At 39.4% G+C, this 12896-nt stretch overlaps 2 protein-coding genes and 1 long non-coding RNA gene across 4 annotated transcripts in view; 2 read left to right on the top strand and 1 right to left on the bottom strand.

The window, feature by feature from the left end:
- LOC309522149 overlaps window positions 1–12896 on the bottom strand; it is a 68814-nt gene that overhangs the window by 19176 nt on the left and 36742 nt on the right. The gene's annotated exons all lie outside the window — the stretch shown is intronic.
- Window positions 1563–2794, top strand: LOC309522391 (olfactory receptor 10T2-like). Its single transcript, XM_082205623.1, has one exon. The coding sequence runs from the start codon at window positions 1608–1610 to the stop codon at window positions 2550–2552; it is 945 nt and encodes a 314-aa protein (XP_082061749.1). The 5' UTR covers window positions 1563–1607; the 3' UTR covers window positions 2553–2794.
- On the top strand, window positions 9562–11045 carry LOC309521974 (olfactory receptor 10R2-like). Its single transcript, XM_082205150.1, has one exon. The coding sequence runs from the start codon at window positions 9642–9644 to the stop codon at window positions 10584–10586; it is 945 nt and encodes a 314-aa protein (XP_082061276.1). The 5' UTR covers window positions 9562–9641; the 3' UTR covers window positions 10587–11045.

Here is a 12896-nt window from a genome sequence, read left to right on the forward strand (position 1 = left end):
TCCACCACCACTTTTGAAGATCAGGACAACATTTGCCTGCCTCCTCTGCACGGGGACCTCATCTGTTCTTCAATAATTCTCAAAGATTATAGATATATAGAGGCTCTGAAATAAAATCTTTTAGTACCTTCGGGAGGAGCTCATCAGGCCCTGCAATTTTGAATTAGGTTTTCCACCTTTTCTCTGTCACTCAATAGCATTTCTCCATCATCTCCATACAGAGGATGTACTACTTGCTTGTTCTTCCTCATGCTTTGAACATAGCCAAAGAAACCTTTATGATTTTTATATTTAACCTCTTGCAATCAGGAGTTCATCCGGAGCTTGGGCTACCTGATCTTCTCCCTGCAACTGTTGGCTGTTCATGTACACTTTTTATTCATGATTTCTCCTTCCTTCAATTTCTTACGTATGCTCTTCTTACACCTGGGCTCATCTGTAAGCACCCTGTGCAACCAAATCCATTTCTTTAGATGATTTTGATTCTTTACTAGATTTTCAGGAATGGAATGGAATGGAAATCATTCTGAAATCTCTCAGTAATGAACCAGCCCCAAATCTTCACAATGCTTCTGAGGATATTAGAAAGTGCTAGCATTGTACTTATGGATTGAACTTCCCTCACCTTTTAGACTTTGGGTTTTTTATTTATTAAACAATATTCACATTACCTGTGAATTTAAGAAATCCTATTGATAACATGATGGTTGACTTACTTTAAGTTTTTCTGGTGGGATTTAGAAACTTGTTTACATTATTCCATGCTCAGAAAAAACATTGTAAAAAGGATAGTGTGGCAAACTGCTGTCATTTGGAACACCAAACCTCCTTCCTTGTAAGAATTATTTGGAATATATATATATATTCGGCTTGATAACAGAAGAGGTTTATTGTGTTTTGAGGTTCTGCAGGTTTTATTGGAACTGCAGAATGGTTTAGTCATTCAAATGACACTTTAAAGGGAGATAAGAACAGTTCCAAAGCACCTGACTCATTTTATCTCGGGCACAAGCTTCATTCTCAAAGGTAGGGTTACTGCTTTGCATGCAGAAGGGTCCAGATCCAATATTTTTCTAAATGTATATGAGGTTGCTTGGCAGGACTAGTGAAGACATCAACCTGAGACCCTGGAGAGGTGCTACAATTTGGAATAGACACTGACTGCATGAAAAGGCAGGTTAGGATAGACATAATCCTCAGGAAAAGATTCTAGTGGTGTTGAGAGTTATGTTTTGTGATGCTGTTAATTTTGCAATTGACAGGAATATGGTGAAGTCTCAAACTCTTCAGCTCACTTGCCTCTGTGCTCCTTCATCAGTTTATGGGCTGTAGCCAGACATTCATTCACAGCAGGGCTTCTCCAATTATAAGAATCCAAAATTTTAATTTACGGTGATGAACTATGCCAAGATGTTTTCTGATTGCTAAAATTTTATTTCTCAAGGAAATGCAGTTTTGTAAACTGGATCTAATACCTCACAAACTTGGAAGCAGACATTTTATGAGTGCATTTCCCCCAAGTATTTTTTTTTTTTTAATAAAACATCAGGTATGACCACTGTTGGAATCTGTAACACCTTTAAAGTTTATTTTCAGATGCTGCATCAATGGGAAGAGAAAATCAAACAATAGTGACAGAATTTATCCTTGCTGGATTTTCTAATTTCCCAGACCTGAAGATTCCATTGTTTCTGGTGTTCTCCCTCATGTACCTGATAACTTTGATGGGAAATATAATCATCATCACTGCGATACGGCTTAACCGCAGCCTCCACATCCCCATGTACTTCTTCCTCTCCATCCTCTCCTTCTCAGAAATCTGCTACACACTCGTCATTATCCCCAATATGCTTGCAAATCTTCTAAGAGAAAAGAAGACCATTTCCTTCATTGGCTGTGCTACTCAGATGTGCATTTTCCTGGGCTTTGGGTGCACAGATTGTTTTCTTCTAGCAGTGATGGGGTATGACCGATATGTGTCCATATGCAAACCTTTACGTTATCAGATTCTGATGAATCAAAGACTCTGCACCAAGCTGGTGGCTTGTTCAGTATCACTTGCATTTATTTTTTCTACATCAGAGACTATAATCATATTTACCTTGCCTTTCTGTGGACCAAATGAACTTAAGCACTACTTGTGTGATTTAGCACCTTTGCTTGAATTAGCCTGTGGCCGTAACTACATAGGAGAAATTGTTATTTTCATTATTTCATTTTTGGTTGTAATTTGTTCATTCTTGTTCATCCTTCTCTCATACATTTTAATTGCAAACACTGTCTTGAAAATCCCCACAATGGCTGGGAAGCAAAAAGCCTTTTCCACTTGTGCCTCCCATCTTATTGTGGTCATAGTGCACTTTGGGTGTGCTGGCATTATCTATTTAAGGCCCAAATCTAGTTACACGCTAGATGAGACGACTTTTATTTCTGTCTCTTACACAATGGTGACTCCCTTGTTGAACCCCTTGGTGTACAGCCTGAGAAACAAAGATGTTCAAATAGCGCTTAAGAAATCGCTTGGCAAAAGCTCCTGCACCCAAAGAATGTGAAAATTAAGCATTATCCACTTTGAAGAGGAATTATGAAACCCAACAAATATCTGTTGTTTAATGGACAAAGAATGCCTCAAGTAGTATTTAAGCTTTCCCTCATCTTTTGAAAAATTCATCTGTATATGGAATATTCATTTGGAAAAATGTGGCCATGTTTTAGCATTTACAAACAACTTTGATTTTCTCTTTAGTGCATCACTGGAAAATAAATTGGGTTGTCAGAATTTTCCCATAAATGAACCTGTAATCATTCTGCCCTGCAACAAAGGAAACTTTTCTAAAGATTACTGTTGTTTTCTCCTAAATCCTAGCCCACATTTTCTCTACCAATCATTCACACAGAAATATTTCAAGCTCATATAGTGCTGAGACTGAAGTGTCAAAAATGTTCTTGTTGGGGTCAGTTTGGTGTCCATTTCTGCTTATCTTTGGTACATAATTATTTCTGCCCTTCCTTGTCCCCAGTAATGGCTATTTTTAAAGAGGGGATCATATATGTTGCATTTTCAAAGGTTGGAATTCATGTAACTGCTGGCTATTTGCAGTTTAGTAGCGCTGCAGAGAGCTTGCTGCGGAGACCATGCATTAAAAAGGAACTCAAAAAATAACTTAAACAAGGTTTTAATAACAAAAACTCCTTTTACACTAAAGATAACAACAAACATGACCCAACCACCGACCCATCCCCCAGGGTAATGGGAGAGCTAGGTGCTGCTCCTTATATACTATACCCAATTGCTGACACAGCTTGATTAACACAACTCAGAAACTCAATACTATTACGAATTTGGAAGTGGAAGGAAAGAATACACAGAACCCAGTGGAGATTAGGAAGTGTTTTCAGAGGTATTTTAAACAACTTTATACACAGGAGAAGCAGAAAGAAATGGACATTGATCGATTTTTGAAAATAAATGGACTACACAAAATCTCTCAGGAAAAACAGCTAATGTTGAATTACAAAACAATGGATCAGGAGGTGGAAGGGGCCATCCAGAATATGCAATTAGGTAAATCTCCAGGACCAGATGGTTTGACTTCAAGATATTACAGATCTTTGAAAGAATGGTTAATACAACCATTGAAGGAAGTCTGCAATGAAATATTGGAAGGGAGAAAGGCACCAGAGTCGTGGAAGGAAGCTTACATTGCACTTATACCCAAAACAGAGACTGAAAAGACACAGCTCAAGAACTACCGCCCCATATCGCTGCTTAATGTGGATTACAAAATTTTTGCAGATATTTTGGCTAAAAGATTTAAAAAGGTGTTAGTAGAAGAAATTCATAAGGACCAAGCGGGCTTTCTCCCGGGCAGACATTTGTCTGACAATATGAGGAATATAATTAATATTCTAGAAAAACTACAAGTAAATATCAATACTAAGGCAGTCTTGATATTTGTGGATGCAGAGAAAGCCTTTGACAACATTTCTTGGAGTTTTATGAAGAAGAATTTACAGGGGATGGGGGTAGGTCAAGGATTTGAAAATGGTATAGGTGCAATTTATTCAGAACAAAAGGCAAAATTAATTGTGAACAATGTAGTGACAGAAGAGTTTAAGATTGAGAAAGGGACATGACAAGGTTGCCCAATTTCTCCATTGCTTTTTATATCGGTCCTCGAGGTTTTGTTAAATATGATTAGAAAGGACCAAGAGGTTAAAGGTATACAAGTGGGAGCTAAACAGTACAAACTGAAAGCATTTGCTGATGACTTAGTATTGACTTTACAGGAGCCAGAATCTAGTACTAAAAGGGTATTGGAACTGATTCAAGAATTCGGACAGGTAGCAGGTTTTAAGTTGAACAAGATGAAGACTAAGGTTTTAGAGAAAAACTTAACCGTGAATGAGAGAGAGAAGTTTCAGGAGGAGACAGGGCTAATATTGGTTAAGAAAGTGAAATATTTATGGGTTAACATGACTGCCAAAAATGTGAATTTATTTAAGGATAATTATGAAAAATGTTGGATTGAAGTGAAAAAGGACTTAGGAATATGGACAAATTTGAAGTTATCATTGTTAGGCCGAATTGCTGTGATAAAGATGAATGTGTTGCCAAGGATGTTGTTTTTGTTTCAAACATTGCAAATTTTGGATAAGATGGATTGTTTCAAGAAGTGGCAGAAAGATATTTCCAGATTTGTTTGGCAGGGCAAGAAGCCTCGAACAAAATTTAAGATATTAACTGATGCCAAAGAAAGAGGTGGATTTGCCCTGCCAGACCTGAAACTTTATTATGAATCAGCTGCTTTTTGCTGGCTGAGAGAATGGCTGCTTCTTGAAAACACTGACGTGTTGGATTTAGAAGGTTTCAACAATGCATTTGGCTGGCATGCATATTTGTGGTACGATAAGGTAAAAGCACATAAAGCGTTTAAAAATCATATTGTTAGAAAAGCATTGTTTAATGTTTGGATAAGATATAAGGATTTGTTAGAAAAGAAAACCTCAAGATGGTTGTCACCAATGGAAGCGAAGGCACAGAAAAAACTCAATATGGAGGCTAAATGGCCGAAATATTGGGAAATTCTGGAACAAGATGGAGACAGAATAAAATTGCAGAGCTTTCAAAAATTGAAAAACAAAGTGCGAGATTGGCTCCATTATTACCAAATAATGGAGGCATACAATTTGGACAAAAAAGTTGGTTTCCAGGTGGAAAAATCAAAATTGGAAACAGAATTGCTAGATCCAAAAATCAAGAATTTGTCAAGAATGTATAACTTGCTGTTGAAATGGAACACTCAGGATGAAATGGTGAAATCAGATATGATTAAAGGGGCACAAGATGTTGGACATAACATAATGATGGCTGACTGGGAACAGTTATGGGCCACAGGTATGAAATTCACGGCATGTAATGCCTTAAGAGAAAATTTAATGAAAATGATTTATAGGTGGTACATGACACCAGTCAAGCTTGCAAAAATTTACCATTTGCCCGACAATAAATGTTGGAAATGTAATGAGACTGAAGGTACATTCTTTCACTTTTGGTGGACATGCCCAAGGATTAAGACATTCTGGGAGATGATTTATAACGAAATGAAAAAGATATTTAAATATACTTTCCTGAAAAAACCAGAGGCCTTTCTCGTGGGCATGGTCGGCCAAATTGTGCCAAAGTAGGATAGAACTTTTTTTATGTATGCAACAACAGCAGCAAGAATACTTATTGCAAAGTATAGGAAGACACAAGATTTACCCACCCGGGAAGAATGGCAGATGAAGTTGATGGACTATATGGAACTGGCAGAAATGACTGGCAGAATCCGAGACCAGGGAGAAGAGTCGGTGGAAGAAGACTGGAAAAAGTTTAAAGACTATTTACAGAAATACTGTAAAATTAATGAATGTTAGAAAAATGTTGGAATGAAGTTATATGGCTTTAGTAGAAATGTTATAAGGAGCTAAGTATAAATAGATTAATAGAGTATTAAAGGAAAAAATAAGGTTATAATGTGTCAAGATAATTATAGGATAGAAAACAGAGGAAGATGGAAAGGAATTGCTGAAACAATTAACAGAAGTGGAATACAAAAAGGGAGGTGTGAGGAGGGCGTTGAAATAAGTGAATGAAAGATAAGATATTGAAATTGTTTGATGTGTTTTAAACGGTTTTTGTTTTGTTTTGTTAGTTTAATGTGTTAGTGTTATGTCGTGTCTTTGTATTGTATTGTATTGCCTTTTTGTGTTGTGTTTAAATTGTTGGAAAAGTAATGAATATTAATTAAAAAAAAAAGATTAACACAACTCAGCAGCACCTGCTATGTTCCACAGCTGCAAGACTGGGTCTCGTTATTTGCCCTGGCCCTGGCCCTTAAAGACATACACAACTTCTGAAGCAATAATGAACCTTCACATTTTAAAGTGACCATTCAACAGTAACCAGACATGAATTAGATTGAGCTAATGAGATCAATAGTGGGTCCAAAAGCGAAGAAGGCTGTTTCTGCCAGAGGAGTCTCTTTATAGCTGGAAGTGTGAGGGCCTGGCTCCCTAGTCCAGCTGGTAAAGTCTTTGTAAGGGAGCAGGCCTTGCACTCCTCACCACAGCCAACGGTGACCCTTGGGTCCTTTTCAATTCTAAGATTCTATGGTTCCAACAACAACAATGGGGGAAAAGAACCATTCATGCAATGCTGCTCAAAACGTAGATTCCCAAGACAGCTGTTTACTATATAATATCAACTGTGAGTGACAAAACTTCTCCATATGTGTATTTGGTTATGGGATGGTTGATGCCTGTTAGGCTCAGCATTGCCAAAAGATAGAAAGCTCTACCAAATGTAATAGAAACAGTCTGTTTTTGTCTCCCTGCCACTAAGCCCTCTCTGGCATGTTAGATGTTCAGAGAGCGCAGTGTCCCATAACCTTCCTTAACCAATGATCACGGGATGGGGATCTGGATTTCCAGTGACTAGCAATGGTGATTTTAGCTGCTGCTTAGAACATAAATACAAGAGGTTAGTGGTCAATGGTTGGGTTGTATCGTTTTCTAGAGAAAGTAATGCCAAATCTGGATCCATTGCCAAGGGCTGACCCACAATAATAGGAATTAGATTGGACACTTGGGTCCACAGGTCACTGAGAATGCAGACACTGCCATGAAATCATTTAGTATCCTCTGCAAAGGAAAAGGGGTTTAGCTTGGATTGTGGAGCATCAGTAATATATAATCTGTGAAAATATTCAGTTTATGTTCATCTCCTTGAACCCTGATTGAAGGAATGGGTTTCCCAAACCTAAACTTGATTGTGCAGTCAGTCTGCAACAGGCCCCAAAATCCCCATTTTTCCTTCCCCAAGGGTCCATTAGCTAACATCCATTAACTTGAGGAGTTGAGCTCATGTATAACAGGAACCCAGCTGTATAAACAAAGCCCTCTCCTTTATCAGTACGTGACGCTTAATGGATGGCCTTGTCAGTTCTGAAGTGGAGACGGGACGGGCAGAGCTGGGGCTTATCTTGTGGGTTGTAAATATCCTCACACTGACACACAGACATTGCAAGACACCCCCGCACTCGGGGATGGCGCCAGGAGTGCTCTTAGAGTTAGTGACCTTCTTACCCCAAGATAAGGAATACAGGAACAGGAACATCCTTTTATGGTCAAGAGTACAGGAACAGGAACAACTGTTTATGGTCACGGATGTCAACTTACGTGTATAAGCTGACGTGGCTGGATTTCTGGGATGTCAACTTACGTGTATAAGCTGACGTGGCTGGATTCCTGGGGAGGGGTCAAGGGGACCAGAAAGGGTATATAAGCTGTGTGTAACCGTTCCTTAAGTGCTCTTGCTGTGAACTGACCATGCAAGTGCCTTTCTGCTGCTCCAGAGAGCAGAAATAAAGAACTCTTCCTCCGAACCAACCTCAATGTCTTTTGACTCTTTCCTCCCTCTCCGGGAGCAACGCTCACCCAACCAATCGGTAAAGTCTAATAAGGCTACATGATGTCTTCAGTACCCTTCTGAGATGTTAGGTGTTGTGCTAGCATTGTACTTGTAGATGGAACTTTCCCTGCCTATATGACGATGGGTGTGACTTACCCCAGAGCCATTTGTCCTGTACGCTAATTTTATTTATTAAACAATATTCACACACCACTTAATCATAAAGACCTAACTGCGCTTTACACAGAAACAATCTATAATATTCATCATGATAAAATAAAAAAATGGAAAACAAGTAGATGTAATAAAATGTGTCGATATAAAGATGAAGTAAACAGTTTTAGGTAAAAATACATCTAATAAAATTACATGTATTGTTAATTATTACTTGTAGCTTTTAACAACTCCCATTGATAATAAGATGGTTGATTTATTTTACATTTTGAAACACCGTGGGGATAATATCTGGTGGGATTCATAAACTTGTTTACATCATTCCATGCTCAATAAAAACATCATAAAAAGGATATCGTGGCAAATTGCTGTCATTTGGAAGAGCTCAACATCCATCGTGCTTCCTTGTAAGTCTATTGTGGTTTGAGGTTCTGCAGCTTTGATTTGAATTCATTCATTCAGCCCTTCAGATGCTCTTGTTTTTGCCACTTTGAAGGGATATAAGAACAATTTCAAAGCACCCGACTCTTTTTTATCTTGGCCACAAGATTCATACTCAATAGCAGAGTTACTGTTTTCCAAACAGAAGGCTCCAGATCCAATATTTTTCCAAAAGGGTATGAGGTAGCTTAGCAGGACTAGTGAATACATCAACCTGAGACCCTGGAGAGGTGCTACAATTTGGAATAGACACCAATTGTATGACTCTTTAAAAGGCAGCTTAAGATAGGCATGCTCCTCAATAAAATATTCTAGTGGTGTTCAGAGTTATGCCTTGTGATGCTGCTAATTTTTCAATTGACAGGAATATTGTGAAGCCTCAAACTCTTCAGCTCACTTGCCTCTGTGCTCCTTCATCAGTTTGTGGGCTGTAGCCAGACATTCAATCACAGTGCAATTACATCAATTAAAAGAATACAGAATTTTAATCTACAGTGATGAACTATGCCAAGATGTTGTCTGATTGCTAAAATTTTAGTTCTGTGGAAAATGCAGTTTTGTAAACTGGCTCTAATGCCTCGCTAACTTGGGAGCAGACATTCCCAGGATTCCTTGAAAGGGAGATATCAGACTCTGCAGTGTAGATGTGTTGGTCAAGTGAATGTAATAATATGGCTATGGGGTGACACAACTATTTTGCTGGTTGAACAATTGTTGTGCCACGCTCTATCTACTGAGGCCGGTTCTACCATTAGGGAAATGGAGGCGGCCTTTTCTCAGGCAGCTGTATGGAGTGATGTTTAAAGGTCATAAAATCATTTGTTCTTTAATTTGCTACTTTAATTTGCTAATTTACATTATGCATTTTTACGGTCCTGTTATGCATTTTCTGTTTTTATATTGTAAACCGGCCTGTAATATTCAGTTGAAGGACATAAATTTAATAAATAAGAAAAATGAATAATCATTTTATGAACAAGCCTCTCCCCCAGTATTTTTGTATAAAACACCAGCTGACGAGCACTGTTGCAATCTGTAACACCTTTAAAGTTTATTTTCAGGTGCTGCATCAATGGGAAGAGAAAATCATACAATGGTGACAGAATTTATCCTTGCTGGATTTTCCAATTTCCCAGAACTTCAGATTCCATTGTTTCTGGTGTTCTCTCTAATTTACCTGGTAACTTTGATGGGAAATATAATCATCATCACTACGATATGTCTTAACCGCAGCCTCCACATCCCCATGTACTTCTTCCTCTCCATCCTCTCCTTCTCAGAAATCTGCTACTCACTTGCCATTATCCCCAATATGCTTGCAAATCTTCTAAGAGAGAAGACAACCATTTCCTTCATTGGCTGTGCTACTCAGATGTACATTTTCCTGGGCTTTGGATTCACAAATTGTTTTCTTCTAGCAGTGATGGGGTATGACCGATATGTCTCCATATGCAAACCTTTACGTTATCAGATTTTGATGAATCAAAGACTCTGCACCAAGCTGGTGGCTTGTTCAGCAACAACTGGGTTTCTTTTTTCCACCTCACAGACTATAATCATATTCACCTTGCCTTTCTGTGGGTCAAATAAAGTTAAACACTTCTTTTGTGAAATAGAACCTTTGCTTGAATTAGCCTGCGGCCAAAATTACATAGGTGAAATCGTCATTTTCATTATTTGTGTTTTGGTTATAATTTGTGCATTCCTGTTCATCCTTCTCTCCTACATTTTAATTGCAAACACTGTCTTGAAAATCCCCACAACGGCTGGGAAGCATAAAGCCTTTTCCACTTGTGCCTCCCATCTTATTGTGGTCGTAGTGCACTTTGGGTGTGCTGGCATTATCCATTTCGGGCCCAAAAACAGTTACACGCTAGATCAGACTATTTTTATTTCCGTCTCTTACACAATGGTGACTCCGTTGTTGAACCCCTTGGTGTACAGCCTGAGAAACAAAGATGTCCAAATAGCGCTTAAGAAATCGCTTGGCAAAAGCTCCTGCACCCAAAGAATGTGAAAATTGTTATCCACTTTGAAGAGGAATTATGAAAGCCAACAAATACTGTATCTGTAGTTTAATGGACAAAGAACACCTCAAATAGTATTGTAGCTTTTTCTCATCTTTTTAAAAATTCACCTGTATATGGAATATTCATTTGGAAAAATGTGGCCATGTTTTAGCATTTACAAACAACTTTGATTTTCTCTTTAGTGCATCACTGGAAAATAAATTGGGTTTTCGGAATTTTCGCATACATTAACCTGTAATCATTCAGCCCCGCAACAAAGGAAACGTTTCTAAAAATTACTATTGTTTTCTCCCAAATCCTAGCCCTCATTTTCACTACCAAACATTCATGCAGAATTATTTCAAGCTCATATAGTGCTGAGACTGAAGTGTGAAAATTGTTCTTGTTGGGGTCAGGTTGGTGTCCATTTCTGCTTATCTTTGGTACGTAATTATTTCTGCCCTTCCTTGTCCCCAGTAATGGCTATTTTTAAAGAGGGGATCATATATGTTGTGTTCTCAAAGGTTGGAATTCATGTAACCAGACACACTTAATTTCTGCTCTTTTGCTTTCATGTGATTTGTTCTGACATTTGCTTTCTGTAATGTGTTGGCAAGGACGTAACAATATATTGTATATAAAACGGAGCATTGCAATTTTTTGATATGCATTTATCTTAGCATTCATGTTTATATAATTTAAACCTGATGCTTTAATTACTTTCAGAAACATGCCAAAATAAAGGCTATAACATGTTATTTGCCCATTACTTAATTTGATATGTAATTTGCAGTGCTATCGTGTCTGAGTGGTCCCCTCACCCCCTGATTTTCCTGCATTGGACCACAGAAGGTTTTTGTCCTTCAGCTGGCATTCCAGAATAATGAAGCTGCCAGGCTGATTTTCCTTTTCTCAGAAAATATGTGTCAGGGAACTGACATCGGAGCAGAGGGGAGAGGCGAGGCTCCCGGACTCTGCAGGAGAGGGGACGAGTAAGGGAAGAGAAAGAACGTCATCTGGGGAAGGAAGTCCAGGTGACACCAGGAAGAAGGGAGAGGCAGAGAGCATCTCAGAGGTGAGGCTCCGAGACTCTTCCAGTGAAGTCAGTGAGGAGGGTGGAGGACCACCACTCGGCACGCCCACTCTGCGCAGGAGGCTTCCGCGCAGAGAGGCGAGGCGGAGGTTGTCCGTTAAGGAATTCCTATGCTGGAAGAAATTTAGGAGACACCCACTCACGGATTCTGCTAGCGACTGAGCAGCAGCGCCAAGGCTGCTCAGTCAGGGAAAGACACAACCGACCCTAAGCAGTTTGGAACAGCTAGAAGTTTACACACAAGCAACCCCAATTCCCGTGACAATATGCAATATCTGAAACAAGATCCAGCTTGATCCAGTAGTGTGAAAGGGGTGCGATTCTACTGCATGGTGTGGTAGGGAGGGAATAATCTGAATGGTGTCCATTTTTCAGCACCTTTTCTGCACAGAGTCTGAGCAGAGCAAGCAAGCTGTTATCTGGTGAGAATGGGAATGGCAGGCAGTATTGAAAGAAGTTACCGGATTAATTGGTGTGTGTGTGTGTGTGTGTGTGTCTTTGTGTGTCAAGGAGGAATTCTCCCGTATGCAAAGACAGGCTCTGGTGGATTGAGCTGATGAGACCAATAGTGGGTCCAACAGCGAAGAAGGCTGTTTCTGCCAGAGGAGTCCCTTTATAGCTTGAAGTGTGAGGGCCTTGGCCTTGTCCCCTAGGCCAGCTGGAAAGGCCTTATAAGGGAGTAGGCCCTGTATTTATTTTATGTATGTATTTATGTATTTTAAGAGAGCCAGTGTTGTGTAGTGGTTAAGAGTGGTGGACTTGTAATCTTGTGAACCGGGTTCGATTCCCCATTCCTCCACATGCAGCTGCTGGGTGACCTCGGGCTAGTCACATTTCTCTGAAGTCTCTCAGCCTCACTCACCTCACAGTGTTTGTTGTGGGGGAGGAAGGGAAAGGAGAATGTTAGCCGCTTTGAGACTCCTTTGGGTAGTGATAAAGGGGGATATCAAATCCAAACTCCCCCTCCTCCTCCTCCTCCTCCTCCTCCTCCTCCTCCTCTTCTTCTTCTTCTTCTTCTTCTTCTTCTTCTTCTTCTTCTTCTATCCTCCCCACAGCCGATGGTGACCCTTGGGTCCCTTACAAATCTTTGATTCTATGATTCCAACAACAACCATGGGGGGGGGGGGACCATTAATGCAATGCAGCTCAAAATGTAGATTCCCAAGACAGGTGTTTACCATATAATATCAACTGTGACTGACAGAATTTCACCATAGGTTTATTT

Source organism: Podarcis vaucheri (assembly GCF_965113315.1).
Source record: "Podarcis vaucheri genome assembly, chromosome: 17".
Taxonomy (NCBI): domain Eukaryota; kingdom Metazoa; phylum Chordata; class Lepidosauria; order Squamata; family Lacertidae; genus Podarcis; species Podarcis vaucheri.